The sequence below is a fragment of the Solanum verrucosum genome, unplaced genomic scaffold (assembly GCF_900185275.1).
Source record: "Solanum verrucosum unplaced genomic scaffold, falcon-dt-bn FXZP01000149.1, whole genome shotgun sequence".
NCBI classification, from domain to species: Eukaryota; Viridiplantae; Streptophyta; class Magnoliopsida; order Solanales; family Solanaceae; genus Solanum; species Solanum verrucosum.
In genome coordinates this window covers 296,668-324,388 of record NW_026020295.1, presented here as the reverse complement: position 1 = coordinate 324,388, position 27,721 = coordinate 296,668, and the positions used below count along the sequence as shown (strand labels likewise).

Here is a 27,721-nt window from a genome sequence, read left to right as displayed (position 1 = left end):
TTAGTGGCTAAATACCCAATCTGCTTATAAGGTAGCAACATTAGGTCATGTCATTTAAAAAATAAAATTCATGTTTATTCTTTTTAGTTAAATATGGCTAGTTGTATTAACTTTTCACGACCTCATAGAAAATAAATTCATTATTAATTGTGAATTCAAATATTATTTTATAATAATTTAAGGTTATGGTAGAGATTCATAAATTTCAAAAATTAAATCCTTCTTTTATAAATTAATGCATTTCTCAATCCATGTAAGACATGTTAACATTTCTCACATGATAGCTTAAAGTGGGATATCTAGAACATATGTGGAACATAAATCGAAAATTAAAGTGAATCTGACTCTAATACATAAAATATTTTTTAAAAAATCTCATATTTAACTCAATTCTCATAATTTACTTGTAGCGTGAGAATTATCAAATGTCAAAAATCATATAAAAAGACAATAGCATATCCCTTCAACTAATATGGAACATTGCAATATCTTTGTAGGACTTTTTGAACTTCTTCGAAAGAATTATGAAGATCAAAGGATTTAACACTCAATTGAGAATCTGTCGAAAATTATTTCTTTTATTTTTATAAAATTGGAATAAGGATTACGTATATATCACTCTTTTCATATTATACTTACAGAATTATACTGAACATATTATCGTTTAATGATTTAAAATACATTTTAATATTGAAATACAAGTTTGTTGCGTGTCATAAACATGCGAGTGTTAAAATTGCTAGGATCTCCATTAATTTTGAATCATTTTGATGAGAAACAAAAATTAGGTCAAATTGCATCTATATATATAATGGATTATGAGCTGGCTACTAGTTTAACATTATACATGTAAAGAGTGAACATGTTCATCACCTTAATAAATATTTTCAAAATTTCAACTTTAATTTAGTACATTTATTTAACAAAATTATTATTAATTGCATTTCTAATTTGGTACATAACTTTACCCTTTTTACAATTTATTAATACACAGAAAATGGAAAGATTTTGCCACAATAGCTACTGAGATTTTCCGTTTTTCCTTCTCCCACTTTTGTTGGATTATAAAATATTAATCCAAGATTATCTTAAAATCTCATGAATTAATTATAATACTTACATTATTTAAGAAGTTTATCTTGATCCTTAGCATGTTATTATTGATAAGAAGTTGAACAAAAGATCAATTATCAATCTACATTAAATTAATAAAAAAGAATTAGAAACTATGTTTCTCTCTCTATATATATCCACATGATCCTTATATTGGAGTAAACAAGTTTTTAAATAGATAAAGATTGTTAGTGAGTAATATTTATATATTCGACCACACACCAAAACAATAATATATATATATATATCACAAGTGAAATAACAGTAGGATAAGATGTACGCAAATCTTACTCATATCTTTGTTGGTTTGAGAGGTTGTTTGCGATAGACCCTCAACACAAAAGAAAAGGTTTGAAATAAGATATATGATAACCGACGGCCCCTTATTGAAAATTGAAACACAATTGTTATTGTAAATTTGACAAATATTTCTTTTGTTGAGAGACCAATGTTGTTTGTTCGGATATCTTTTTGGTTATTATAGCGTATATGTTACATTATAATGTAAAATAACATGAAAAATTAATTTTTAAAGAAAAGTTATCCGTTATAATGAAATGTTATTATATAGGATGATTGTTATAGAAAAGTATTGATTGCAATTAAGTTTTCAAAAATGATATTTCTTTTTTTTCCACATTCCATTAAGTGATACTTTTCTCTATTTACATCCTTGAAGGTTTATAACTTAGAAGTATATAATATAAATGAACATATTGGAGATAAACCACATAGCCATTATAGCACGTATGGAGATACATTTATAAAATATGACTCACTTATATATCCTTTATGTACAATACAAATATCATTTTCAAATCATATATAATAAAAGACCTAGTAATCCAACTTTCTTTCATCTCAATACTTTTTTCTATTTTTATGAAAGCTTTTCCACACAATTGGCCTAACAATGTTTGTATATGCTATTGTTTATTGCTTCTCCAAGTCTAATTAAGATTTTCTTGATTCTGTCATGTATTAAAAAAAAGTTTGGTTTCAATTTGAGGCAGTGCTTCGTGTGCTTCAAGAGACAACTTCATTTGTGTTTAGCAAAAAATAGTACGCCCTTCGTTCCAATTTGTGGCATTTTTCGGATTTCAAGATTCAAACAGGTCTATTTTTGACCGTCAGTTTTTCATATATCTTTTAATTATTTTGAATTGCCAATTATTATAACTTATAGTACTTTTTACGTAATTTACAAATATATAAATTTCATTTCAAAACAATTGAAGATTCCACACACAAATTTCTGGTCAAACTTAAACTGTTTGACTTTCAAAATATGAAAAATACCACATAAATTGGGACAGAGAGAGTAATATTCCCTCAGTTCACTTTTACTCGTCTATTATTATAAAAGTATTATATTTTCACATTTGCTTGTCACTTTTAGTATATTAAGAATTTTTTATATATATATTTTACTCTTAGCATTAATTACTCATTTTTCAAACGGAAAAGGCTCAAAAATACCCCTAAACTATCAAAAATAGTTCATATTTACCCTTAAACTATATTTTGGCTCAAATATACCCTTCCTGTCAAACTATTGGGTCAAAAGTACCCTTCTTATTAACGAAAGTTGGTAAATGCCATGTGAATGCCACATAAGCGCCAATAGGGTTCCACTACCACGTAGACTAATAAAATTTCCCCTCATTTCTCCATTTTCCTTGGAAATGATTTCATCCATTTCCCCTAATTTTCCCCTCATTTCTCTGTTTCCCTTAAAAACAATTGAATTAACGAAAATATTAAAAGCCATGCAACCAATAATCAACCATTGAAGTTCTTGATCTCGAGTCAGGTGTTTAGTAAGGGCATTTGTTGTATATGAACCAGTGGTAAGAATTTATATGGTCAAAAAGGAGTACCAGACTAGCTTCTGATAATGGCATGTTCCATTGTCAACAAGATTATTGAACTCAACAGCATAGCTTAGGGGAACTCTAAGGGAAATGGAGAAATGAGGGAAAAATTAGGGGAAATTTTATTAGTCTACGTGGCAGTGGAACCTATTGGCGCTTATGTGGCATCCACATGGAATTTAACAACTTTCGTTAATAAGAAGGGTACTTTTGACCCAATAGTTTGACGGGAAGGGTATATTTGAGCTGAAATATAGTTTAAGGGTAAATATGAGCTATTTTCGATAGTTTAAGGGTATTTTTGACCCTTTTCCATTTTTCAAATTATTTCTCCAAGGCATAAGACTAAGCATCAATTAATATGTGTTAGAGTAAAATACTCATATTAATTATTGTTTCGTAAGGAAGAATGCAAGGTTCAAATAGACAAGTAAAAGTGAAAGGGAGGAGCAATAATAACGATAAAGAGAAAATGACAAAAATATTCTCTTATGCGTTGATCAAAATTTAAAAATTAGTTCCTTGAATAAACTCTTAAGTAGTATTGGTCTTTTAAATTTGACAAAAGTGAATATGTTTGATCTCCGTCAAATATTTATTTATTAGATTCGACGAGAATAATAAAAAATGATTTAGAATTAGAAGGAACTCACATTTGGAAATTGGAGGTATAGTTTTTGTCCTGATACTTTTAGTTAAATATCTTTTTCACAATATTTAATAAATTTATAAAATCAAAACTGCTCAAGAATATATTTAAAGAACGGTTATTATTAATTTATTTTCAATGTATTTTTTCCCCCTCTTTATTATTCTTATAAAAAAAAAAATACGTCTATCACATTTTTGGCCAACTCAATGGTACAAAAGCACCTTTTGATCTCATAGCCAATAGATAAAGTAAAATAACATGTGGGGGGGGGGGGGGGGGGTGTATTCGACAGTTATATATATAATAAATATCACAAGAAGAGATGTTTATCTAATAGATTTTTATTTGTATAATTGCAATATCAAAATTTGTTCTTAGCTTCGATCAAGAAATATGTGACTTAGGTTACATAATTGGGTCTCATGTCACTCAATTGATATTTAAGTTAAGAAGAATAAAAAGACAAACGCATGATTGCGAGTTTGATTAATTTTAAAAGTTAATCTTAAATGAATTTCTTGAAAATCAAGACTTCAATGGGCTTACAGACATGGAAGATTTACTAATTAATATGGAATTTTTAACCAAAGAAATGATTTTCATCTTTGTTTTTTTGGGATATTGACACGTATATGCAATCCTTAATGTTTATTGTAAACGATACGTTCCTCAAATTTTGAGTTTTTTTTTTTGTCCCAATCTCAAGAAAAGCCCACATTATTATTTTGTTGATAAAAGCCCACGTGTGGCCAGAAAAGGCCACATTATAGTTTTGTTAAAGTCCAATGGGCTTAAGAAAAGCCCACATGTGGAAATGCAAGGAAGATTAGTTGAGTGGTACTTTTTAATAAATAATTAGAAAAAGTTATATAAATAAACACTTACTCTAATCTTTAAAATTTTCTACCATTTAAAAGAATTACAAAATTTTCACTCGGATCCCTACACTCTTGAATACATCCTCCCCTCTATGCATCCCTACATGATCTATGTATCCATATGTATGCTGATGCATTCGAAATCCTTTAATTTTAAGGGATTTTTGTAATTTGAAAAATAGTAGGGATAAAATGTAATTAGATATTAACACTATGAGATTTATGTAATTTTTACAAATAATTGTTGATTTTAGTAATACTTTTTATTTATTACCATCTATGACAATATATAGTAATACTATGATAAATCTGCTACGTATTAAAAATGAATTATGCATGCAATAATATAGATGTTCACTTTTATTTATTCAATTTAAAAATTCAAGAGATAATTCATCACTTTATACTTATTTTACCTTTATTATTAAGCACAATTCTGTATTTTTTAATTTTTTTTTTAATATTTAGATGATTTGTAATATCTAATTAAACTAATATTTAATTTATTATTTCTTAAGAGGTGTGTCAGGTCATACAATAATAAATAATTACGAACGGAGGGAGGGTTTTTTTCGTGTATATATATTCTACTCCCTCCGTTCCTATTTATATATCATTATTTTAGATTTTACGTCCCTTATGAAATTATGTAAGTTTACTATTATACCCTTATTTAATATTCTCTTGAAGTCAAGTTTTCAATAAGTGAATAGAAATTAATTAATTTTAATTAGTTAAGTTGACCAGTTATGAACATGAATCAATCATTTAGTTTTTCTATGTTAGTCAAATTCATATTATTAAGGCTAATAAATCTCAAAGTTATAATATGAAGAATAATGTCATTTATGTCTTGATGTTGTGAAATGACAAATACTACGGACCATTAATTTTTAATAAAAACGATATATAAATAAGAACCGAGGGAGTAACATTTATCCAAACCACAAAGACCAAAGTACTATTTGCTCAAAATCCAAGGGTAAGAAAATAATAAATATAGTTTACCAAAAATAGGGTTTTATTTGATTGACAATCCGTAAATCTAGTTTGGAGGAAATTGAATTAAAATAGAAAAGCACCTCTTATATTTAATAAAAAATCATAATAAATTAATAATATACTCATCAAACAAGGCGCTTTACTTTTAAAGGTACCCTCTTTTTTCTCTCTTCTCTTTCAGTATTTTCTGTGTTTTTGCTTTGTATTTTTTTGTTAATATATAAGATTTGGCTATTTGGTTTTGTAAATTGTAATCTATTGTAGTTTGTAAATTTACTTGGTGAGTTGTAGTTGGTAAATTTGTCTCTACGTGATTATGAGTTCATGCAAGTTGTAAATATAGCCTCTTGCCAGAAATGCAAAGTAATACTACATACGGAAATGAGTTTTTAAATTATATACAAGAAAAGGGAAAGATCTCCTCCTCTTCTTCTTCTTCTTTTTTTTCCGAGTTATTGGTAAAGAAAAACACTTAAACTATTATTTTTCGTAAATTTTATATCTTAATTATTCATGGTTTATTTTAACTATCTAAAGTTCTAAACTATCAATTCCTTAGTATTAAAAAAAACAATTGACGCATAAGAAGTGATCGATAGTTTAGGTCATTAAATAGAATAATGAATAATTGCCTTTTGAAACTTTGTGATAATTTTGATTTTTTTTTACTATTAACATTTTTTTTTACCTCCCTGATTTAATTTTCTTTTCTTTCTGTGGAAATTTGTTGAAAATATTTTCTGACCATTCCTAAAATTAGCTATCTTAATTTCTAAGAATAATGGTCTCGAATTAGTTGTTGTAATTTTCTAAATTAGTTGTCGTGAAATCTAAAAATAATTGTTTCAAATTATTTATAGTTTTATAAAAAGTTCAAAATAAAATTATCCATTTTATAGTTATTATTCTTCAAACGTACAAACACGTCAAATATGAGTGATATTATGATTGTTCAAATATCAATGAAATAGTTAAAAACTCCTCCTAATTCCTAAATTAATAATTCTTAAGAAACATGTATAAGAAAATCACGATAGATAATTTGAGAGCGATTGAACAATACGTACTATTGCTTTGGGGCATCAGCTAAGTACTAGCTGTTGCAATAGTACTTCTGATCTATATTGCTCGGACTCTTTAAATGTCTGATCTTAATGCATTTTTGTAGAATTCGATACAGGCATGACAACATTTTTTGAAACTCCAAACAACATAGCCTCTGATTGTTATCATTCATTATTCCTCTTTAAACTTGAAAAAAATCTGTTTTTTCAAGCTAATAGTTTTGTGTTGTATATTGCATTTAGATAACTCAGACTCAGAGGAAGAATCTGCATTTTATGGAAAATAGAGAGGAAGCTCCTTTCGATGTAACACGCGAATTGCTCATTGCTATATCGAATTTGCTACCTGATATAGGTATCGTGGAGAATTCTTGCATCTTAAATGGTTCTATAACGGCTTCAGGGGACAGAACAGAGGATTTCAGGACACAATTGATGTCGATTTCTAGTACTCAATCTTCAGAGGCTGTTGTAGTCATGTGTAATGGTCAAATATAGTTGTAATTCCTCGTCCTTATTAGTGAATCGAGTGAATTCTACTATTGATGGATCTCATTCTAGTAGTATTATGTTATGTGTGTGTCTTCATTGGATCACATTCTAGTAGTATTGTTTAGTTCTTGTCATTTGAAGTGTTCTTGTTTTGTGGTATTGGTTAAATTCTGTGTTTAGATGTGAGATGCATCATGTTTTCTGTTTGTATATAAGGGTGTGTTATCAATAACATTGGATTTGCAGTGTAAATGTGTTCTATTTTTTTGTTCTCTATGTTGCTTTCTTCTGTTGAGAAGGGGATGTAAAGCTCTCTATGGTTACATGTTCGAGACGTGGAATTAGTTATTGATGTTTGTGTCAGGAGAGGGTACCAACATTACATTCTAAGAGAGGATGTGGCCCTTCCCTGGACCTTGCGGGAATGTGAGATACTTTGTATAGTGAGATGTCATGTTTACTTTCTTCAATTTGAGAGACATGGACCTTGAATTTAAGGTCGCAAAGTTACATAAAAAAAACATCTTTTCTATCTCTACGAGATATGGGTAAAATTTGTGTATACTCTATTCTCGTCAGACTTCACTTGTGGAATTACATTGGACATGTTGTTATTGTTCGTTTGAAATAACTTCACAATAATGATACATAAGAATATTTTGTGTTCGAGTCCTAAAAATAGAGAACTTTTCAGTAAGAGTGCTTTAACCGTATATAGATGATTTTTCCACTCAAATATATTTAGTGGGACTTTTGACTGATGTACATTATTACTCCAGTACTCCTATTAGTAGAAGCCAAGTTATAAGTTTAATTTTACGTGCTTTAAATTTTGAAATGACGACTTCAAGTATCAATAATTAGATTTTAAATTGAATATTTGTATATATAAAATGAATTTCTTTAACATAAATACATTATATAAATAAAAATTATTAAATTCGATTGAACCCGTCTCTGAGCTGGCCTACTAGTTAGTTGTGCGGCCATTCCTTATAATAATAATTGTGAGAAAAAAAAGCCAAGTATAGTTGCCGGTTAACACAAGCCGGTTGGCAATTCTGAATTAATGTATTTATCTGAATTTAATATTTTAATACGGGACGATAAATTTTACATAAAAACTTCATTACATTTTATAAATATTAGATTTAAACTCCGTAATAATTAAAGTAGAGTTTAGCTAAGAACTTTTAAAACCAAACTTATCCAACTAAAATTTTGAATTCGTCTCTGTCTCGATTCTCGCATCAGCAAATTAAATGGAGCAAGGGGCACAATATATATATATATATATGATGAAGCGGCAGATGATACCATATGAAAAATACAATGTGTGTCCCCTATCAACCTTAATTATGCCATTATCTGCCGTCTTTTTATTATAGAGAAAAATGACAAATATACCTCCGAATTATCGTAAATGGTATGCAGATATCTTCCGTCATACTTTTGGGACATTGGTGCCTCTGCCGTCCAAAAACTAGAGCATATATGCCCTTCACTCTAACGGAAGACTAAATAGGGACACGTGACGCAATCTTATCCATCGATCCGATATTTATTAAATATCAGATCGGTGGATAAAATTATGACACGTGTATGTCCGTTAGTATAAAGGGTATATATGCTCTAGTTTTTGGACGGCAGAGGCACCAATGTCCCAAAAGTATGACGGAGGGTATTTGCATACCATTTACAATAGTTTGGGGGTATATTCGTCTTTTTTCCTTTATTAAAAAAAAATCTTTGTCAGTTATATCTTTTTTTTTAAAGACAATTGTTTAGTAAATGATTTTATTTTTAAAAATAAAATAAAATTAGATAAGGATCTAAAGATTTTATTTTATCAAAATGAAAATCTTATGAGAAAATATTAGACTATAATATAAATTTTTATAGACCGTTAGATGACAGTCTTTATCTTCTATTAGTCTCCATGACTATATTATAAAATTCAAATAAAAATGAGAGTGCAATTCAGTGCACAAAGCATTTTACGTTAGCAGGATTTGAGGAAGGATATTGCACCCGAGGGATGTAATCATGTAAACAACCTATCCAATCTGATGCAAATATTAGTAATTATTTCCATGACTTGAACCATGACATAGTCACATAGTCATTTGCGTGTATATATATATATATTTGTCTTTATATGGTTTGTATGTAACAAACTCTTTATAAAACCAACTGAATCAAAAATTTATCTTTAGTATGCAAATTATAAAACCTTTCTTGGTTTGGCCTAAATAGTGGAAAATGGTGTGTGATTTTGGATCAATCTTTTTCACATCTTTTGCAATTGTGATTTTTGCTATTTATTGTTTGTTAAAGAGAGGAAATGACTTGTTTTATACAAGCAAATTTAGTTCAAAAGAGTATAACATACCTCCAGGTGATATGAGCTTGCCATTCATTGGGAATATGTTCACTTTTTTTACGACATTCAAATATGGTGATCCTGAATCATTTATCTCTTACTTTACTTCTAGGTATGTTGTCTACCTTAATCATCTTTTCTTTTAGTAAAAAAGGATTTTTTTTTAAAATTTTTACCTCATTTTATCCTTTATCCTGAGTTTACAGTTTATTGAAAACAGTCTTTCTACCTCACAAAGGTAGGGTAAGGTTTGCGTGTGTACACCCTCCCAGACTCCGCTTATGGGGCTATACTAGTACTTGTTGTTGTACTATTTGTTAATACTTTTGTATATAGAAAATTATATTATGTGCATAGGTCGAAAGTCAATCTTTACACATCTACGTACATTCGAAGATCGATAATGGTAAAAACACACCTGAACTATTACTTTTTCGTGAATTCCAAACCTCAACTATCAGTTGTTTCATTTTTCTAATGTATTAAAATAATTGATAGTTGGAGTATGAAATTCACGAAAAAGTGATAGTTAGGTATGATTTTTGACCATTAAATCTTGATCACCCTTAACGAAAGAAACTTGTGGTTTCGCCACTCTAACTTGTTATATATTGTCTTAACTATACTAATTGATTTCTATAGTGAATGCTAACATTCTTGATATTTGGTAAAAAAATAATAATGAAACATTGAAGGTATGGACAAGGAGGAATGTACAAAGCATTTATGTTTGGAACACCAAGCATCATTGTTACAAAACCACAAGTATGCAAGAAAATCTTGATGGATGATGACAACTTTGAATTGGGATGGCCTAAATCAGTGTTAAATCTCATTGGAAAAAAAGCTCTCCATGGAATTACAAGCCAAGAACACAAGCGTCTTCGTCGAATAACAACATCTCCTATAAAAGGCAAACATGCATTGTCATTGTACCTTGGTCTAATTGAAAAAGTTGTGAAGAGTTCATTTGAAAAATGGAATGCCATTGAAGAAAAACCAATTGAGTTTCTTAGTGAAATGAAGAAATCTACATTTGAAGTTATAATAAGAATCATGATTGGTAGTGAGATTGATCCTCAATGGTTAGATATGGTTGAAAAGGTGTATACTATTTATTTGAAAGGTTTTTTGGCTTTGCCTATCAATCTCCCTGGATTTGCTTACCATAGGGCATTCAAGGTTAGTTCTAGCTATGTCCCATTTTTTTTACCCACTCGTTTAGAGACGAATTCAAGATTTAAATTTGACTGGTTAGATCTTTATTATAGATTCTTACTTCCTCCTTCTCAAATTATCTTTCGTGATCTCTTAAAACAGTTATCTCAAATTTATTGTCATTTTAAAAGTTCATGAAGTCCTAGGAAAAATGATTTTATTTTTCATTTTATCCTTAGTTGTAATTATTCTTGAAGACTACAAACACCTCAACAGAGTAAATATTTAATGAAGAGAGATTATATCTTAAGACATAAATGAGGGTCAAATAATCAAAAACCTCTTTTAATTAATGTTTTCTTAAAGGACGTGTAAAAGAGAAATATGACTGGTAATTTGAGACGGAGGGAGTAGTATTGAAATCATTGTACTTCTTTAATTATCAGTTCAAATTTAGTGTTTGTTGAAACTTTAATGACTTTTCACATATAAATTTATCTTCCACGTCGAAAATTCTGGAGTCTAATAAGCTTTAGTTTATGGTCATTAACTTAGGCTAGGGAAAACCTGGTGAAGATATTTCAATCAGTAATAGATGAAAGGAAGGTGATGAATATGAAGGATGAATCAAGATCAAAGGGCAATATGGTTGATTTGATTATGGCCATTGAAGACGACGAAGGAAGGAGATTAAACGATGAGGAGATCATCGACTTGTTAATCGTTTACGTGTTTGCAGGTCATGAAACTACTGCTCACACTGCAGCATGGGCAATTATGTACTTAGAACAACATCCTGAGTTCTTACAAAAAGCAAAGGTAACATAACAAGTCATTTGTAATCTAAATAAATGTTTTGTTACTAGAGTTAAACCTCTCTATAACAACGTCGTTTGTCCAGATATCTTTTGATGCTATAGTGAAATGTTGTTATAGAGAGGTCTGATGTACCGTTTGAGAAATTCTCTGTTTTCAGGAGGAACAAGAGGAAATTGTTAAGAGAAGGCTGCCTGATTTGGATAAAAAACTTAGCTACGATGAGATTAGACAGATGAAATATCTAACCAAGGTTTGTTAATAGTCTAGTCGCATGAGAATGTAGACCTTTTGAAAGTTCGAGAATTTTAACATATGGAATTGTGTTCAAATGCAAGGTAATCGATGAAACTCTACGTTGCTCTAATGTCACCTTAGCCATTTATAGAAACGCGAAAAGGACAATCAACATAGATGGTAAACTTCGCCTTTTTCTCTCGTCTTCACCTTCATTTAGCCTAAGTTTTTGACAAAATAAGATGTCTTATGTACTAGATGGAATTTGTTTTGTGCTATATAGGGTACACAATACCAAAAGGATGGAAGGTATTGACTTGGATAAGGCAAGTTAATTTGGATCCTAACAATCATGTGAACCCCAAAGAATTTAATCCTTCAAGATGGGATGTAAGTATTATAAGCAATATCTCCTTGCACTAATTTTCTTTACAACAACAATGATACTTGCGCCTTAGTCCCAAGCAAGTTGGAGTCGGCATGTAGTAGAGGCGGATTCAGGATTTAAACTTGATTGGTTCAGCCTTTAAGTTTCTTAAGATTGAACTTATTATACTTATGAATTTGTTATCATCTTAGTGTTTTCACATTAACATTGATGTTCTGTGTCGAAAATACTAGGTTCAGATGAACCCGTGGCTAATAAGCTACATCCGCCACAGAAGATTTAGTCATGGTTAAAGTGCAATACTAACTTCAAATTATGGCTAAGGAAGTAACAGATTTGATTCTTAGCAGGATGATGAGGCCAAGACATTTAGCGCGTTTCTTCCCTTTGGAGCAGGACCTCGGTTGTGCCCCGGAGCAGAGTTGGCTAGGCTTGAAGTTTCAGTGTTTCTTCACTACTTTCTTCTCAACTATAGGTACTAACATTATATCAACACACATTTGAGGTCTGCAACTTCACATAGTACATTTGATTTTTGTGTATATTAATGCATAGTTTGGCTTTGAACTTGTTCTGGTGCAGGCTCGAGCGTCTTAATCCGAAAACAAGTGTGACATATCTACCAATTCCTAGTCCTACTGATAATTGTCTTGCAAGACTCAAAAGGATCTCATCATCATGTCAATAAAAATTGCCTCTTCTCATGATTTCATGTTGAGCCTTACCACATTCCTGTTCATTGATGTACAATGTTTTCGTTGTATTTTCGAGCAGATTTTAAACCTTTTCTGTATGTCAATTACCGATAAATCTTCACTCGTTCCTGTTATTCAAGTTAAGAATTTCATATTACGCGGTCAAATCTGGTCACACATTCAGGCTAGAGCTATGTTTCTCATATTCTTCAAAAATGTCGACAAGTGCATGCCAGATCCTCCAAAAGTAGTGTACTTTTGGAATATCCGACATGACTGCAGCAATATTTTTGGAACTCTGAGCAATATAAAAGTTAGTATTGTCCTTTAACACTGACTATGTTTCACAGACTCTTCAAGAATGTCGACTAGTGCATGTCAGATCCTCCAAAAGTAGGTGCAGCAACATTTTTGGTAACTATGAACAACACAGGCAAAAATTCTATCTATAGATCAACTTTAACGTGGCGAAAATTACTAGAAAGAATTGGAAGATAAAAATCATAAATAAAAAAACTCAAATCACAATTCTGCGGAGGCAATGAAAAAAAAGAAAAGAAAAGTGGATCTTATTATTTATTTTTGTGGAATTTTAACAACTAACAAGAAAGTTTGATCAAAACATCTCAGCAAATGCTAGTCTAAAAGGTGAATTCAAAAATCACCTTCAAGTTTTAATGAACTTCCTCTTCATCACATAACTTTGTGTATTCTTTTGCCCCCATCAGAGATTCGAGGTCTGATGGATTGCTCGGCTTCACTTTAATCATCCATCCGTCTTCATAAGGGCTCGAGTTGATCTTCGTTGCATAAGGTGAAAAAAAGAAACATTGAAAAATCATCAAGAATATGTCATTTCAAGTTTTCAACCTATGTTGCTCGGACTTTCCAAAATGCTACTTCACCCGTATCAGATCCTCCAAAAATACACAACTTTTGGAGGATCCGACACACACCTAGTCACATTTTTAAAGAGTACTCCAAGCAGCATAGATTTCAACAAAATCATAAGGAAACTGACATTTCAAGTTTTCAACCTATGTTGCTCGCACTTTCCAAAAATGCTGTCTCATCCTTGTCTGATCTTCCCAAAATACACTACTTTTAGAGGATCTGGCATGCACCCTAGTTGCATTTTTTGAAAAGTTCGAACAACATAGATTTCAACTAGCCCAAAAAATGAAGTAGTTGGAACATATATATATGAGTTAGTAGATATTTACCAAACCAGGTGTTTCACTGAGCTTTGTGTTGACCTCAACGATCTCGCCTGAGATCGGAGAGTTAATGTCACTGGTGGCTTTCACACTTTCAACAGCTCCAAAGCTACTTCCATGTGAAACAGAAGTACCAGTATCTGGCAAATCAACAAACACCACTTCTCCCAAATGATCCTGAAAACACCATTTCCTCATGGATTTAACTCGTATGCACTAACGGATGTAAAGAATTTTTACACTATCGGTGTACTATAACATGTTATAGCAGATAATCTGTCTTATTTTCTAGATTACAAATCCCGCACTTTTTAAGGATGGTTACCTGTAGTTATGCTTTTACTGTATGAAAATGTCATCAATTGATAACATACAACCAACATTCAATAGAGAACTATATGCAAGTCTACCGCAGAGAAGGGTAGAAGGGTAAGCCCATTATTCACCGAGTTTCAAATAGTAGGTCACTTGACCTGAGGTAAGAGTTAGAAGGTTACTTAAAGGTTCGGTCAAACTCAATAACTTTAGTTCAAACTTTATATATGTATAAAGATTAAATTCAGAAGCAAGTTATCAACATCTGATGTCGTTATCCTAGAATTTAGAACTCATAAAGTTAAAATCTTGACTCTGCCTCTGATAATCTCAACCCTCGGAGATTTCTATATTATCAAAACAAAAGTGAGAAACTATACGAAAAGTACTAAAAGTCAAAGAAAAACCTGAGCATGGTCAGTAATTCCAATTGTTGCCACTGACCCTTCATGCTTTACCCATTCATGTGAAGATGCATATTTCAGCCCTTCAAGAACTACAAATTGCAACATATCCAAAAAATAAAAATAAATATAAAGTTAAAACAAAACAACAACAAACAAGAATTAATATCATGAACATCCGCTCACCCAACCACTTAAATTAAAAATAACCTGATGTATAATATGTGTATAACAGTGTATAATCTATGTATATCGGTTAGCAAATGTCACCACAATGCAAATTCTAGTTCAGCAGAGCCAAAATTAACACCATGTAACAAACTACAAATAATCTATTTAGAACCTAGTAAGTAAAATGAATAGTACTTCAAAACTCATAAACTAAAAATTCTGACTTTGTCTTTGCATCGAGTTATTTGTGTAAACATCCCTATAAACAAATTTAGACTCTTTTTTTAATGAGAACAATAAGTTGAAAAAAGTTACCAGTAGAAAAACATCTAGAGAGTGAAAAATTGGTTCTTGAAACAGTAGAAGAGACTCTAAGTGCATTGGCTGTTGAAGAAGCCCACATTCTCAGAGCCATTTTTATCAATGTGTCAACAAAGGGAAAGATTTTGATATTGCTATATAGTATATACTTCTGGTTTTTATATATATTATCTAACATTGAATGGTGGAAAATGAAAGCCTCATCCTAAAAGTTTGAGAGATCAAATGATATATAACATGTTAGCAATTATACATACAGAACCAATGCAGAGTTGTGGTGGAGCAGTAAGTACTTCTTTCAATTTTCACCAAAGATAGTGAGTTCGAGTCTTGGATACAAAATTGCTTTTATTAGAAAACGTTTTTATTCCAATGTGGGACTTTTCGACACGATTCTAAATTTAATCGAAATGTAATGTATAAACCAAACAAAATATGTAGATAGAGAAGTGACCTAATGAATGTAAAGGGTAGCCTTAAATCTTGTGTTTTTGAAATGAGTGGCAAGCCACAAGTGGTGTTATCCTCCTTGTTAGGTTAATACAAGGGCAATATGGGACTAGTATGGACTGTGATAGCCCATGGAAGTATATATACTTCAATATAACTGGTTCGATTAATTCAAATTTATATTGCATAAAATTCTTCTAAGAGAAGACGTCTCTATTTCAAGAGTTCGAACTCAAAATCAGAACTCTAGTGCTTTTAAAACACAAATTGTATGGATAAGTGGTGTTAGGTTCTTTTTATACGCTTTTGACTATTTTATGGAGTACCCACTTTTTCTATTGACACAAATTTTGGGTCATTTCATTCTTAAAAAAATAGAGTGAATTATTGATTTTTATTTTATTTTATTTTTTTTACGAAAATTAAAATTCTGATTTTTGATGATTTTCAAATACTTTATCTTGTAGTAACTCTCAAAGTTTGATTATGAAGCATATTACTCGATAAACACTCAAACTTATCAAATGATAATCTATATATTATCAAAATTTATGTGTTACGTTAGTATTGAATGTCCACGAGACACAGTAAAAACGAGTTTGTGTGTTTAGTAATCAGACTTTTTATATTTACAGGAGTTTATAATTTGGAAACTTTTTTTTTTTTAAGATATAGTTTTGGAAAAGGAGAAAATAGAGTTGAAATTTATAACATTAATCCTTAATCCACGTAGATAAATACATTTTCCCCAATTTTTCCTTTTTCATCTTCGCATTGAATAATTAAAAAGTGAAATACGTTTACAAAAGTCGTCCGGTGAACAGTCCAGAGTTTTTGACCGGAGATCAAATTCCCGGCGCAGGTGATCGTAGCTATAGCATAACGCCGTCGGAGAAAACATCTGAATTTTGCAATTGAATTAGGTTTTGTTACGGCGCCATGGATGAAATTGAAGAGAAGAAGATGGTAGAAATCTTTCTGAAAATCATCGGTCCTTCTCCGCCTTGTCGCCTTAATGTCCCTTCTTCCATCAAGGTAATTCCTTTGATCGTACTAGCTCGAAATTCACGCAAATGAGAGAAATTAGGTTTTGGTTTTTCTAATGGCTCGTAATCAACGCATACTTAGCTAAGGTTAGAATGCAAGTTTGATAAATAAAGGATACATATAGACGATTTCTGCTAGCTGGAATTGAAGTATTTAAGGCAAATTGTTGAAGTATGGGAATGAACTAGACTTGAATATAGTGTAATGGATATATAGGATTCACACTGTAGATCCAAAGCTGATGTGGAATTGAGCTGAAGTTGGTTAATTGATTGCATGATGTTTCTATTTCGAGGCACATCTAGGAAAAACGTGTTTTTAAAAAAAAATCTATTTTGCAATGAGTAAACGTTGTTGGAAAGATGTAGTCTTTGTGCAAATTATGAAGTTTGGGATGGAGTATAGTGCTGAAATTTTTTCTCTTTCTTTTTGCTAAGTTAATGCTTTGACAGTTGGAAGGATAAAGTTTGCAAGATAGTGACCTGAACTTCATGGCAAAACTAGTGAACATAAGGGGGGCGATGATTCAATGAAAGTGCATATTAATTCTGGCAGCTATGGTTCATATTATAGTATTATACCTAATTAGTCAGGATTGAACTAATAAAAGAGTAATGGAAGTGGACAGAGTACAGGCAGGACAAATAAGAAAGTAATGTGGACTGAAGTAAGAAAATATTATGAGCTTAATGAGCATGGCCTTAGAGAGAACTTGGTGTAGTACATGGATATGTGTAATCAGAGTGATAATTTCTTTTTGATGAAGGTACTCAGAGTCTGATACTGAGATAAGTTTGAAATTAACTGAGAATCTTTGTGGGGTCTACAGAAAAACCGAGTGGCAACAAGTCACTTGGTTTTCACCTTGTGGTCAAGAAAAAAATTAGAGTAAATCTAGGGCAAGTTGTAAGTTTGGTCTGCTTTGATGTCAAGAGATCCCTATAGTATTCTGATAGTCTAGTTCTAATTTGGCATGTGACAAGTAGCAAATGATTGGAACTGTCTATGGAGACCCTACATAGGGAAAATGTTGAATCATGTGCCCAAGGATGTGGCATATGATCAATGAGCCATGCAAGTTTTAGAGTCCAGGGTTCAAATAGCATCAGAGAAAAAAAACTATATGATCTCTTCCCATCGATCTGCCTAAGTCTTGGTGGGCAGAGTAATCTGATACCTGTGTTAGTGGGAGGTAGTAGAATAGCAGCCAGCAGGTACATGGTGGAAACAGTTGAGTTGTGCCCAAGCTGGCTTCCCTCAGGATAGTTATTTCACAAGTACCCCTGTCTTCCATATGCATCTTCCTCCCTGTGTTATGCTACCCCAGTGCATGCCTACCTTCTTTTCCAGGCCTCTCTTACATAGGGTTCCTGCAAAAAAATCCAAGTTTGTGAGTCCTGTGATGGCCCAAAGACTACTACGACAACAACTACACCTCAATCCCAAATAAGCTGGGTTGGGTATATGAATCCTCATTTAATCCCAGAGACTACTGTTACTAAAAAAAGGAATTTGGAATCGATAAATGAGAAGTTGTTGATACCTAAAGTGGCTCTTCATTCAAGTTTTTGCAAAAAATCAAGAAATATCTCCTTAGTAACTTGATGTTTTTCTAATCACAAGAAAAAGGTTGTAGAAGTGCATGAAAAGATGATGTTTAAACTTGTCTTGTCAGCTATCGTTTTAGATGCCTATAAATTAAATTCCTGGAGTTGTTCTGAATATGTTTTGACATTTTCTGTGATCTAGGTACATGAATTGAGAAAGATGATTGCTGGGAATCGACATATGCCTATTGAAAATTTAAGACTTGTTCTGCGAGGAAATGTATTGCATGATAGTGAAAATGGAGATGACGAAGTAGTCCAATTCAACAACGGAGGTGCAATTTTTTATCAATTTATTGATTACCAAAGTTGATATAATCATTTTGCATAATATATTGTAACAACTATACATGGGAGGATTTTATGTATGTGAGATATAGAGGTACCGTGATGTTTTGATCTCTTCGTCATCTTGCGATTGGAATGAGTGGGAAATTCACACATGTATAAGTTTGAAGATTATTCTAACAAACTCTCTGTTTTGTTGCATATTGATTCTGCTTACATGATTTGTGTGGGGATTTTGGGTGCCTCATGCTACTTTTCTGTCTGAATCTCCTATTCACTGTTTGAATGTTGTTGTTTTTAGTTGGCCGCCTTACTATTTTCCTTAGCTTTCTTCTTGGTTGCTCACATTTGGTGCACTATGCAACAGATTTTATGTATGTGTATATATAGAGGTATCATTTTGTTTGATCTCTTTTACTTCTTGCAGTTGGAATTAGTAGAACATGCACACATGCATAAATTTGACGATTATTAACAAACTATCTGTTCTGTTGCATATTGATTCTGCATACATTTCTTTGCTTCATAACTGAGTTATTTGCTTGATTGTTTGTTCCTGGATACTGTTCCACTTTCACATTTCCATAGCAGACATAATGCTATGGAAATTCCTAGCCTAAAAGGAAACAAACTGGTCATATGTCATTCCAAAGAAGTTGTAAAAAATAGACCAGTTCGAAGGCTCTGTTTGTTTCTGAGTCTTCCTTTAGTGGCGCTGTTCAGTAAATCTTGATCAAACGACGGAAAACTGTTCCTGTGGTTACAATTGTTAAGAGTGCTAATCCCACAAGTCATTTTTGGCTATTCTGCGCACATTTCTTTGCTTCACTACTAAGTTGTTTTCTTGATTATTTGTTCCTCGATGCTGTTCCACTTTCACATTTTCATTGCTATTTTATTAGATCATAATTAATGGAACTTCTTTTTCTATATAACAAGGTTGAAATTCTTTTTTTGTAGATTCACTAATAGTTGCTGTCAAACCAAAGCCACCTCCTAGGCATTTTCGTGATGAATTTGAGGATGACGATGATGATGAACTGGTGAGTGGAAAATAAATGTCGCAAATGTATAGGAAATTTAATTGTTGTCTGTTTTGGAAATTGAATCCAGCTCCCATGTGCACTCTTCTGTTATTTCATTTTTTTCGTTTTGCAATGATTTACAAGTTCTATTATTCCCATTTCTATAAACAGAGGTTTCAGTTACCCCCATCAACTAGTAAGTGGAAGAGGAAACTTTTTTATCTGCTACGTGATAAACTGAAATTTCCAGGTGAAGCTCTGACTAGTTGTTTTCATTTCTCTTATCTTTACTGTAAAACTATCTTCTTATTCCTCTTCACCTGTTCTATTCCCTTTTCAATTGTTTGTAGATATGCTCTTGATGGTAATTTTCTCCATCAGTCCAAAGGTTTGGGTTATTATCATGACTTGGTTCATTCTGGCCTCTATTGCGCGAAGATATGAGGTTGCACCTTTATTTGTAAGTTCAGCCATTTGGTCAATCATTTACTGTGATATATATATGGAAGATTTATTCGTGATATGAGCCATTTGGTCAATCATTTGCTGTGATATATATATGGCAGATTTATTTGTGTTATGATTCAGTAATTTTTCAGAACAGTATTATCCCACAATGTTGACTGAATGTATATATGCTTAGGAGCATACGTTGGGCTCTAAATAGAAGAATTTTTGAGGAAGATCCTACTTTGATTTACAGTATTTAGATTTTTGTACTAACATATATGCGGGTTAGTAGCTGCCAATTGCCATAGTGTCGCAGACTGACAAGAGAGGATTGCTCTAGTGGTTGATCCGTTACTCCCAACCAAGAGATATGAGTTTTAGTCACCAAGAGGGAATGGAAAATGCCACTGGTGGCGCCTAGGAGGAGGGGGCTTTGGGATGGGATTTACCAAAGAAAGAAAAGTCTCGGACTTGCTAATAGCTTCTTATGAGTCACTTTCTGTGTTTCTGTAAGCTTTCAATAGACTGAACTGTCGTTTTGCAGATTCTGTCATATAATGCTGGGTTCTTTGTGCTTTGATTAAAGCGGGGAAAACTAATGACATTTTGCTGAAACTGATACTTCTATTCCTCGATAAGCACTCAAGTTTGCATGGAAGATAATGTCACATTAATTACTGATTATATCACCTTGAAACTAGCTTTGGAATTACCCAGAATCTATATATAAGGAGTTAGAAATGATTAAACATATTTGATACATAAAAGGATTAAAGTGTACTTTTTCTAAAGCTAAATATATACTAAATACCGTGTAAATGTCTACTCTTATGCTCTCTTATATTTATGAATTATTTGAACAGCTAACTACCTGCAGCATGTACACGTGTGCTGGGGAATCTTAGAATTAACTAGCTAAGAGCTAAGGCCTCTTGTGTATGAATTACTAAAACAGTCAACAAATTGTTACTTTTTCTCAATTTGAGAAAGCAGAATTCCTGTATGGTCTTGGAAAAAGAACATCGGAGTACTATTAATCCTTTTCTTAACTTAATGCAGTTACTGGCGACTGGGTTTGGCCTCATCTTTTATAATCTTGGACACCGGAAGCAGGGAGAACTTAGGTACGCGATTTTGTAGATATATAAACCTTTAGATACAGAAGTCTTTATTCCTTTTGTTAACTTTTAAACCTCCAAGTTGATATGCTTTTCTGTTGTGTGAGAGGCACAACTCTTTCTTAATCTGTGATGAGAAGATAGATTTCGTCGAAACCACTTGGACACTCATTTACTGCGTTATAAATTTGTTTGCCTCAATTGATAGCCTCAATTAAGCGTCTTCATCTGCGTATTGACATGCTTACAGAGTCTGGTGTTCTTGTTTTGGATTTCCAACTTAAACTACTGAAGCACATAAAAATAGTATGTGTTTTTTGCTAAATATGGTGACCCTCAAATTTTTGTCGTCCTTTGCAGTGCATATTCTGTATTCAATGAAGATTTTCGAGAACTTCCAGGAACCCTCAATGCAGAACATATTGACAGAGATATTCGGGCAGGTCGATTTTGAGTCTAAGACTTTCAACATTCAAATGAAAACCAATATCATGTCCTTTCCTCCCACCCTGGCTCGAATCAAATTCATTTTGTACCATGTTTGAATACGTAATTTGCTGTAGAATTATAAGTAACTTCTTCGCCATGTCAATGGAAATGCCCAGCTCTTGTCTCCCATCGCGGCTCAACCCTAAAGCCACTAAAGCAGTGGCTTTAGAGGCCCCAAAAAAACAAAAGCACTGAGCAGACAAAAGATGAAGGAGATGCATACATAAAAAAGAGAACACCAGATCTGATGAAGGCAATTGTAAGAAGCACTGTATTAACACTTGGAAGAAACAAAATACCCAAGTAGAATATAAAAAAGAAATTATGCATTTATTGTTACTATTAATTAAAATTTTCTTATAGTTTGTTGCTAATCTCTTACCCACATATCACAATCTCTTACTAGTTATTATGCACATATTTTTGAAATTTTATTATTGATATAATTATAATTAAAAATAGTAGACAATTAAATTGTTTTAATATTGTCTGTGTAAGATTGTATTCAATTCTTTCAAATGTTTTATTAAACATTTCAAGTTCAAACTAATTAAATTAACAAATAACCTTTGGGGGTGGTCCAGTGGTTTGGGCTTGGGACTTCTATGTTGGAGGTCACAAGTTCAAAGGGATTTGCCTTTTGGATTGAGCCTGGTGCGGGTTGCCTCTCTTGTGTGGTGTGCGAGTTATTGCATAGGAGCAGAGGTTTTACCATGAGCGCATCTAAAGGGTAGCGTCATTAAAAAAAATTAAAATATATTGTCTTGACTTTGGATGTCTTCTAAAGGTAACAATCACTATAATATTGATTTTTGTAATTAAAAGTATTACGAAATATTATATAAGTATCTTAATTTTATTTTAAACACTTTTAGAATAATTTTAATAATTTATGTAACAATTGATTTTATTGAAAAAGCTTTCAAAATTATAATCAATAAAAGAGATTTAAACATTTGTGTTGTTATATAATGTACAATAATTTATATATATGTTTATTCTCTTCTTACAAAATATTGCAAGAAATGTAATATGGTCAATTGAAAAAGAAAAATTAATTATTAAATTATAATCAATTACAATATTTTTTTAGTATTTATGAAAATAAAATATATTAAAAATTTTAAATAAATATAACTCTCTTTTCTAAATTTTGGCTTTAGGCCAAACATTTTATTGAGTCACCCCATCTCCCGTGCTTCACTAAAATGGCGATGAAAGTAAAATGAAGTTTAACGCCAATCAATTGGCCACAATGTGTGGATTTGTGTCTATGTTTTTATAAATGTAAGTGAAACAGATTCTACTAATGTAATTAAATGGTAGGTTTTTAAGTCTCTGGTTTTGGTATTTAAATGTTTTGTAGTCTATTTAATTTCATCATATTTTGATAGTTACATTTTCATGGTTATAAATTGTTGGCAAGTATTACTCTCCTTTTTTTCATTTTTATGTGTTTTGTTTTGATCAAGACACAAAATTTAAGAAGAAAGAAACATTTAGATCATGTGATTTCAAACTAAAATACGTGTAGCATATCAAAATATCATTTGAATTTTTTTTTAGTCTTTCTAGCAAGACGAATACCTTTTCTCAATATATTAAGGGGGTCTCTCTAACTAGTAAAAAGTGGAGGGTGTCTAACTCCTATTTCTAGCTCGATATCTATAACACAATTAGGAGTGTTCATGGGTCGGTTTTGATCGGTTATTGGTCAAAACTAAAATCAAATCAACTTAATCGGTTTTAAAATTATCAAAATCAAACCAAACCAAATATAATATATATTTATCGGTTTGGTGGTTATCAGTTTCGGTTTGGTTTGGTTTGGTTCGGTTATTAACCATACACAAAAATAAAAGAAACAGTTCATTCAAAATGTGAAAAAAGTGACAACAACCCATTCAAAACAAAAAATAGTTAGAATGACTGAAATTACTAAACTTTCGATCACTGAATTTACTATGAATAAAGCTTTAAAATTTACCATTTTGGCCTAGAAGGAAGAGGCAATAACGTTTTCAGTCCCACAGGGAATTGTTATAGATACTCATATACATGAAATCAATAAGATAAATATTTTCACCTTAGATATTTTTGCTTTCAATAAGTAAATTGTAAAGAAATTTTAATGAAAACATATATAAGATATTTAAAATTGTTTATAAAAATTATATATTAAATATGTATATTAATAAAATATATGTATATAATTTATCGGTTTGATTCAGTTATTTCTTCGATTTTTTGAATAAAATCATAACCAAATCAAATGTTAGTGATTTTCAAAAATCTAAAAATCAAACCAAACCAAACCCAAATAAAATCGGTTTATTTTATCGGTTTGGTTCAATTTTTCTGTTTGAATCAGTTTTTATCCAAACCGTGAACACCCCTAAATACAATTTTGGGAGGAAACCGTAATTGGGCAATTAAACCCTTTGGACCTTATGACCATTAGCAGGCAGACTGCACTTTAAGCGAACAAAAAGGTTTGTGAGACCGTCAGTCATATCAAGAATAAATATGTAAAACAAAATTTTAAAATATATACATACAATAAGATCATAATTTTTCTGAATTATAGATTTTAGATTCACCCCATTTATATTACTAGTTCTGGACACGTGCTTTGCACCTGAGTCCCATGAAAATGTTGCATATGGTATAAGTTATATTAAATTTGTATTGTGATGAGTATCACAAATAATTCAACGAAAGTATATAATTTACAATAGATCGAACAATCAATTTATTCAAATGACTTCTTTGTCGTATATGCCAAATGATTAGATACTCCCTTAACCTAAAAAAAATTAGTTTGATGATTAAAATGCATAATGAGTTATTACATTTTTATGTTCTAAGGTCCAAACTTGTAATGTATTAGTATGTTACTCAATACTTTCTTATAGACGATGCGTTGATGTATATTTTATTACTTGTTTTTGGTTGATTTGCCATTATCAGACTCTTGTTGTGGGACATTAATATCCCACTTAAAAGTGCAACATACAATTGTTTATGAGTGAAAATATATGATTGTATTCTAATAGGAATAAATACATTATGTTTAATACCCTCTTATTAATATTTATACATTGTTATCGTTCATTCATCCATAATTTGTAAAGTTTACAATCATTAAGATGATAGAGTGTATGTTGTTCCTGAAATTTTTTATCATTAATTAAGCATAATTATTAGGCAACCTCTTTTAATATTCATTTATATCTATATACTAATTGCCTAGAATATGTGGTTATAATTTTTGTACATGTAAGTAATTTATCTAATTAGTTATTAGAATATATTTTTATATTTTGTACATTTAAAAATAGAAATAGTATTTAAACTTATTCGCATCGGGTGTTTACACCAAACTAATGCAATTTTCATTATTACTTGATTTAATGAAGTAAAACACATGTTAGTTAATTAAGATTAAGTAAAATGAACTGTAAATTTAAACACATGGCATGCATGTATTGGATTGGTGTATACACCCGGTGCGGGTAAGTTTTACCCATAAAATGGTAATTCAACTTTAAAGATAAGAGCTTTCCACTTTTAATAATATATGATGATATGATATGATGATTATTTCAAAAAAAATTAAACTTTTATATTTCCAGTTTGCTCCTGATAACAACCTTTGCCATTCTGTTTAATACAGTGGTCACTTTCAATCTACTATATAATTTTCAATAAGATAAAGTGGACCATAACTTTAAACTAAAAGCACAGGCCAAAAAGAGGAAATAAAAAGAATAATAGAAAGAAAAAGTACATGAGAAGATCTTAGCTTATTTATAAATATAATTTGTCAATGATAAAGGACCAACACACTACTTTGATTCCCTTCTACCAATGGTGTTATTGTTGAACTTATAAAAGAGGGTGGGAGAGAGGAATAGGAAGTTGATTTATATATACTGACAGTATGAAAAATTTAACGTATTGTTGAACTTATAATAGATCAGGGGTGGAAGGCAGTGGCAAAAATGAGATTTTTCAAAAAGTGATTCAAAATATGTAGTGTACACATGAAGAAATCAAGAAAATTCAACAATCAACGTGTATTATGTATACATAGGTGGAGCTACAATATTATGTAGGGGTTCGAACAAATAAAGTAGCCTTTCGTTTAGACCTTATATTTATATTAGAAAAAATGCATTAAATATTGTTAGAGCCATGTTGGTTGAAGAATGAGCAATCCTCATTTATGAGCTAATTTTTAGGGTGGAGTTAGGCTCAGATACCATATTTATAACTACATATAAGTATATAATCGTGAAAGTAACTAAAACAAGCTATAGGTTCAGTGTCAAATTTCGATTTTATGTATGAACCCCTTGCGTTTTCCTAGCTCCACAATTAGGAATGTAAAAAAATTACACTATTGGTATATTTTAACTTGTTATACCTGTCATATATTTTTTACACCATTATATTGGAGTCTTACTTCCATGGACAATTAACTGTAGTAATCAGTTAGATAATATCTTATCATGAAAAAATATTTTATATAATTATTATAGAAGTTAAATTTTCAAATGAATATTTATTCTCTCTTTCTAGTGTTAATGGAATTTAAGCTTTTTAGTTACCCTTTTCTAAACTTTTATTAGTGTCTCTTTTTATTAAGTCATTTTCTAACATTGTTTACAAAGAGAAAATATAATCAAAGCAGCAAATTGTTGATTCTCTCTTTTATTTTATGGTGTTGATTTTTGTATGTTTCTTTATTTGTGTTGAGCAACTTTTGAGGTATAATGGGATTACAATTTAATAAAATGAGAACTCAGTGTACGAAGCATCCCGCGTTGATGTAGGATTTGGAGAAGGATAATGGGTTGATGCAAGTTTTTTCGGATGATTTCAACACTCGAACTTGTGACCTATAGGTCACATGGAGATTATTTTATTGTTGCTCCAAGGCTTCCTTCAGCTTCCCTTCAAGTTCAAGAATTGAAAATTTCTTGAAAATTTAAGTTAGTTTTCGCACATACATCGATGTTTTGTGTGGAAAGCATTGAGTTCGGTTGCAAAAGCAAATTCATGATTTTAATTTGATGGACTCGACCTATAAGGTTTCTATCACTAAATTCATTATAGTACGTGAGTTTTTTTTTTTGTTTCCCATCCAATGTTGGATGCCCACATTGAAGCCCCGACTAAGTACTAGGTGATTGAAGTCTCATGAAAAGAAATTGAGCTAGGAAAATGGTTTTACTAAGCTTACCCTTTTGCTAACTTGCTTTCTAATATCCTTTGCTTGCAAGTTATTTTAGACTTTTTTTTTTCCTCCAGGTCGTAGAATAAAAGAAAAATGTCAACATATAGACTCTTTATCATATATTTCTTTTATACTAACGTGTTTGAGTCAGCTTGCACGCATCTCGACTATTCAATAGATACTTGTTATCTACTATAAATATAGGTATCGGGTAACTTTATATATTATGGCTTAGACAAGTGAAAAGAATTCACCTAATATTCTTTCCTTTTTTATTCGTATTGGAATTTGAACTTTGATTTCTCGTGATTTTATAAGGTCATTGACTTTTAGGTCACAATCATGGCCTAGGTAATTCAACCTTACAGGGCTTTAAACAATTTCTTCAGAAACTTGGTCAAACATGTTTAATGCTTCTTATTGGTTGAGAAAATGAATTGTTCCCTCCTCATATGGTCTTTAGACGATCCTCACCTCGTAGAGATAGTTTTTGAGATTGAGTTAGACATATATTTCATTTCCGAATCATCTCAGTTCTTGGTTTACCCAATGTTGGACCTCCATGTTATGTTATTCCCGCTCTAACGTTCAGTTCTAGACATGCCTGAGATGTTAAGTGTGCCACATCGATTGAGGGAATAGAACATTATCTTCTTATATAGTTTCGGGCAATTCTACATAATCCTCTAACTTTTGAGTTGAGTCAGGGACAAGATCCATTTTCTTTAACAAGTTTAGTAGCATTGAAGAAATGTTTATTCATAACATATTCTTTTTAACCTTGAAAAGTTGCCAAGGCATTTATACTATTTTGAACCTATGTTG

At 31.3% G+C, this 27,721-nt stretch overlaps 5 protein-coding genes across 7 annotated transcripts in view; 4 read left to right on the top strand and 1 right to left on the bottom strand.

Moving 5' to 3' along the window:
- LOC125834656 (photosystem I reaction center subunit psaK, chloroplastic) overlaps positions 1 to 27,721 on the top strand; it is a 204,598-nt gene that overhangs the window by 106,629 nt on the left and 70,248 nt on the right. The window lies entirely within an intron of this gene.
- LOC125834685 (ent-kaurenoic acid oxidase 2-like) lies at positions 10,170 to 10,765 on the top strand. The gene is made up of 2 exons (XM_049513822.1): positions 10,170 to 10,640; positions 10,730 to 10,765. Exons 1-2 carry the CDS (start codon positions 10,170 to 10,172, stop codon positions 10,763 to 10,765), a joined length of 507 nt encoding a protein of 168 aa, XP_049369779.1.
- LOC125834659 (beta-amyrin 11-oxidase-like) lies at positions 11,189 to 11,694 on the top strand. Its single transcript, XM_049513796.1, has 2 exons — positions 11,189 to 11,435; positions 11,593 to 11,694. The coding sequence occupies exons 1-2, from the start codon at positions 11,226 to 11,228 to the stop codon at positions 11,692 to 11,694; spliced, it is 312 nt and encodes a 103-aa protein (XP_049369753.1). The 5' UTR covers positions 11,189 to 11,225.
- On the bottom strand, positions 13,288 to 15,325 carry LOC125834655 (glycine cleavage system H protein, mitochondrial). Its single transcript, XM_049513791.1, has 4 exons — positions 15,175 to 15,325; positions 14,692 to 14,780; positions 13,976 to 14,146; positions 13,288 to 13,552 (listed from the first exon to the last, which is right to left on the bottom strand). Exons 1-4 carry the CDS (start codon positions 15,272 to 15,274, stop codon positions 13,427 to 13,429), a joined length of 486 nt encoding a protein of 161 aa, XP_049369748.1. The 5' UTR covers positions 15,275 to 15,325; the 3' UTR covers positions 13,288 to 13,426.
- Positions 16,407 to 22,026, top strand: LOC125834652 (uncharacterized). Its single transcript, XM_049513788.1, has 7 exons — positions 16,407 to 16,665; positions 18,427 to 18,559; positions 19,533 to 19,615; positions 19,769 to 19,847; positions 19,948 to 20,057; positions 21,107 to 21,171; positions 21,526 to 22,026. The coding sequence occupies exons 1-7, from the start codon at positions 16,570 to 16,572 to the stop codon at positions 21,617 to 21,619; spliced, it is 660 nt and encodes a 219-aa protein (XP_049369745.1). The 5' UTR covers positions 16,407 to 16,569; the 3' UTR covers positions 21,620 to 22,026.

Bases quoted from the DNA above. Each gene is read 5' to 3' on its own strand.
- LOC125834685 (XM_049513822.1), top strand. From the start codon at position 10,170: ATGTACAAAGCATTTATGTTTGGAACACCAAGCATCATTGTTACAAAA. The intron at 10,641-10,729 runs GTTAGTTCTAGC...TCTTTATTATAG, and splicing joins CTTACCATAGGGCATTCAAG to ATTCTTACTTCCTCCTTCTC.
- LOC125834659 (XM_049513796.1), top strand. From the start codon at position 11,226: ATGAATATGAAGGATGAATCAAGATCAAAGGGCAATATGGTTGATTTG. The intron at 11,436-11,592 runs GTAACATAACAA...CTCTGTTTTCAG, and splicing joins AGTTCTTACAAAAAGCAAAG to GAGGAACAAGAGGAAATTGT.
- LOC125834655 (XM_049513791.1), bottom strand. From the start codon at position 15,274: ATGGCTCTGAGAATGTGGGCTTCTTCAACAGCCAATGCACTTAGAGTC. The intron at 14,781-15,174 runs GTAACTTTTTTC...TGCAATTTGTAG, and splicing joins CTCTAGATGTTTTTCTACTG to TTCTTGAAGGGCTGAAATAT. The intron at 14,147-14,691 runs GTTTTTCTTTGA...TGGTGTTTTCAG, and splicing joins GAATTACTGACCATGCTCAG to GATCATTTGGGAGAAGTGGT.
- LOC125834652 (XM_049513788.1), top strand. From the start codon at position 16,570: ATGGATGAAATTGAAGAGAAGAAGATGGTAGAAATCTTTCTGAAAATC. The intron at 20,058-21,106 runs GTAAGTTCAGCC...AACTTAATGCAG, and splicing joins ATGAGGTTGCACCTTTATTT to TTACTGGCGACTGGGTTTGG. The intron at 21,172-21,525 runs GTACGCGATTTT...CGTCCTTTGCAG, and splicing joins CGGAAGCAGGGAGAACTTAG to TGCATATTCTGTATTCAATG.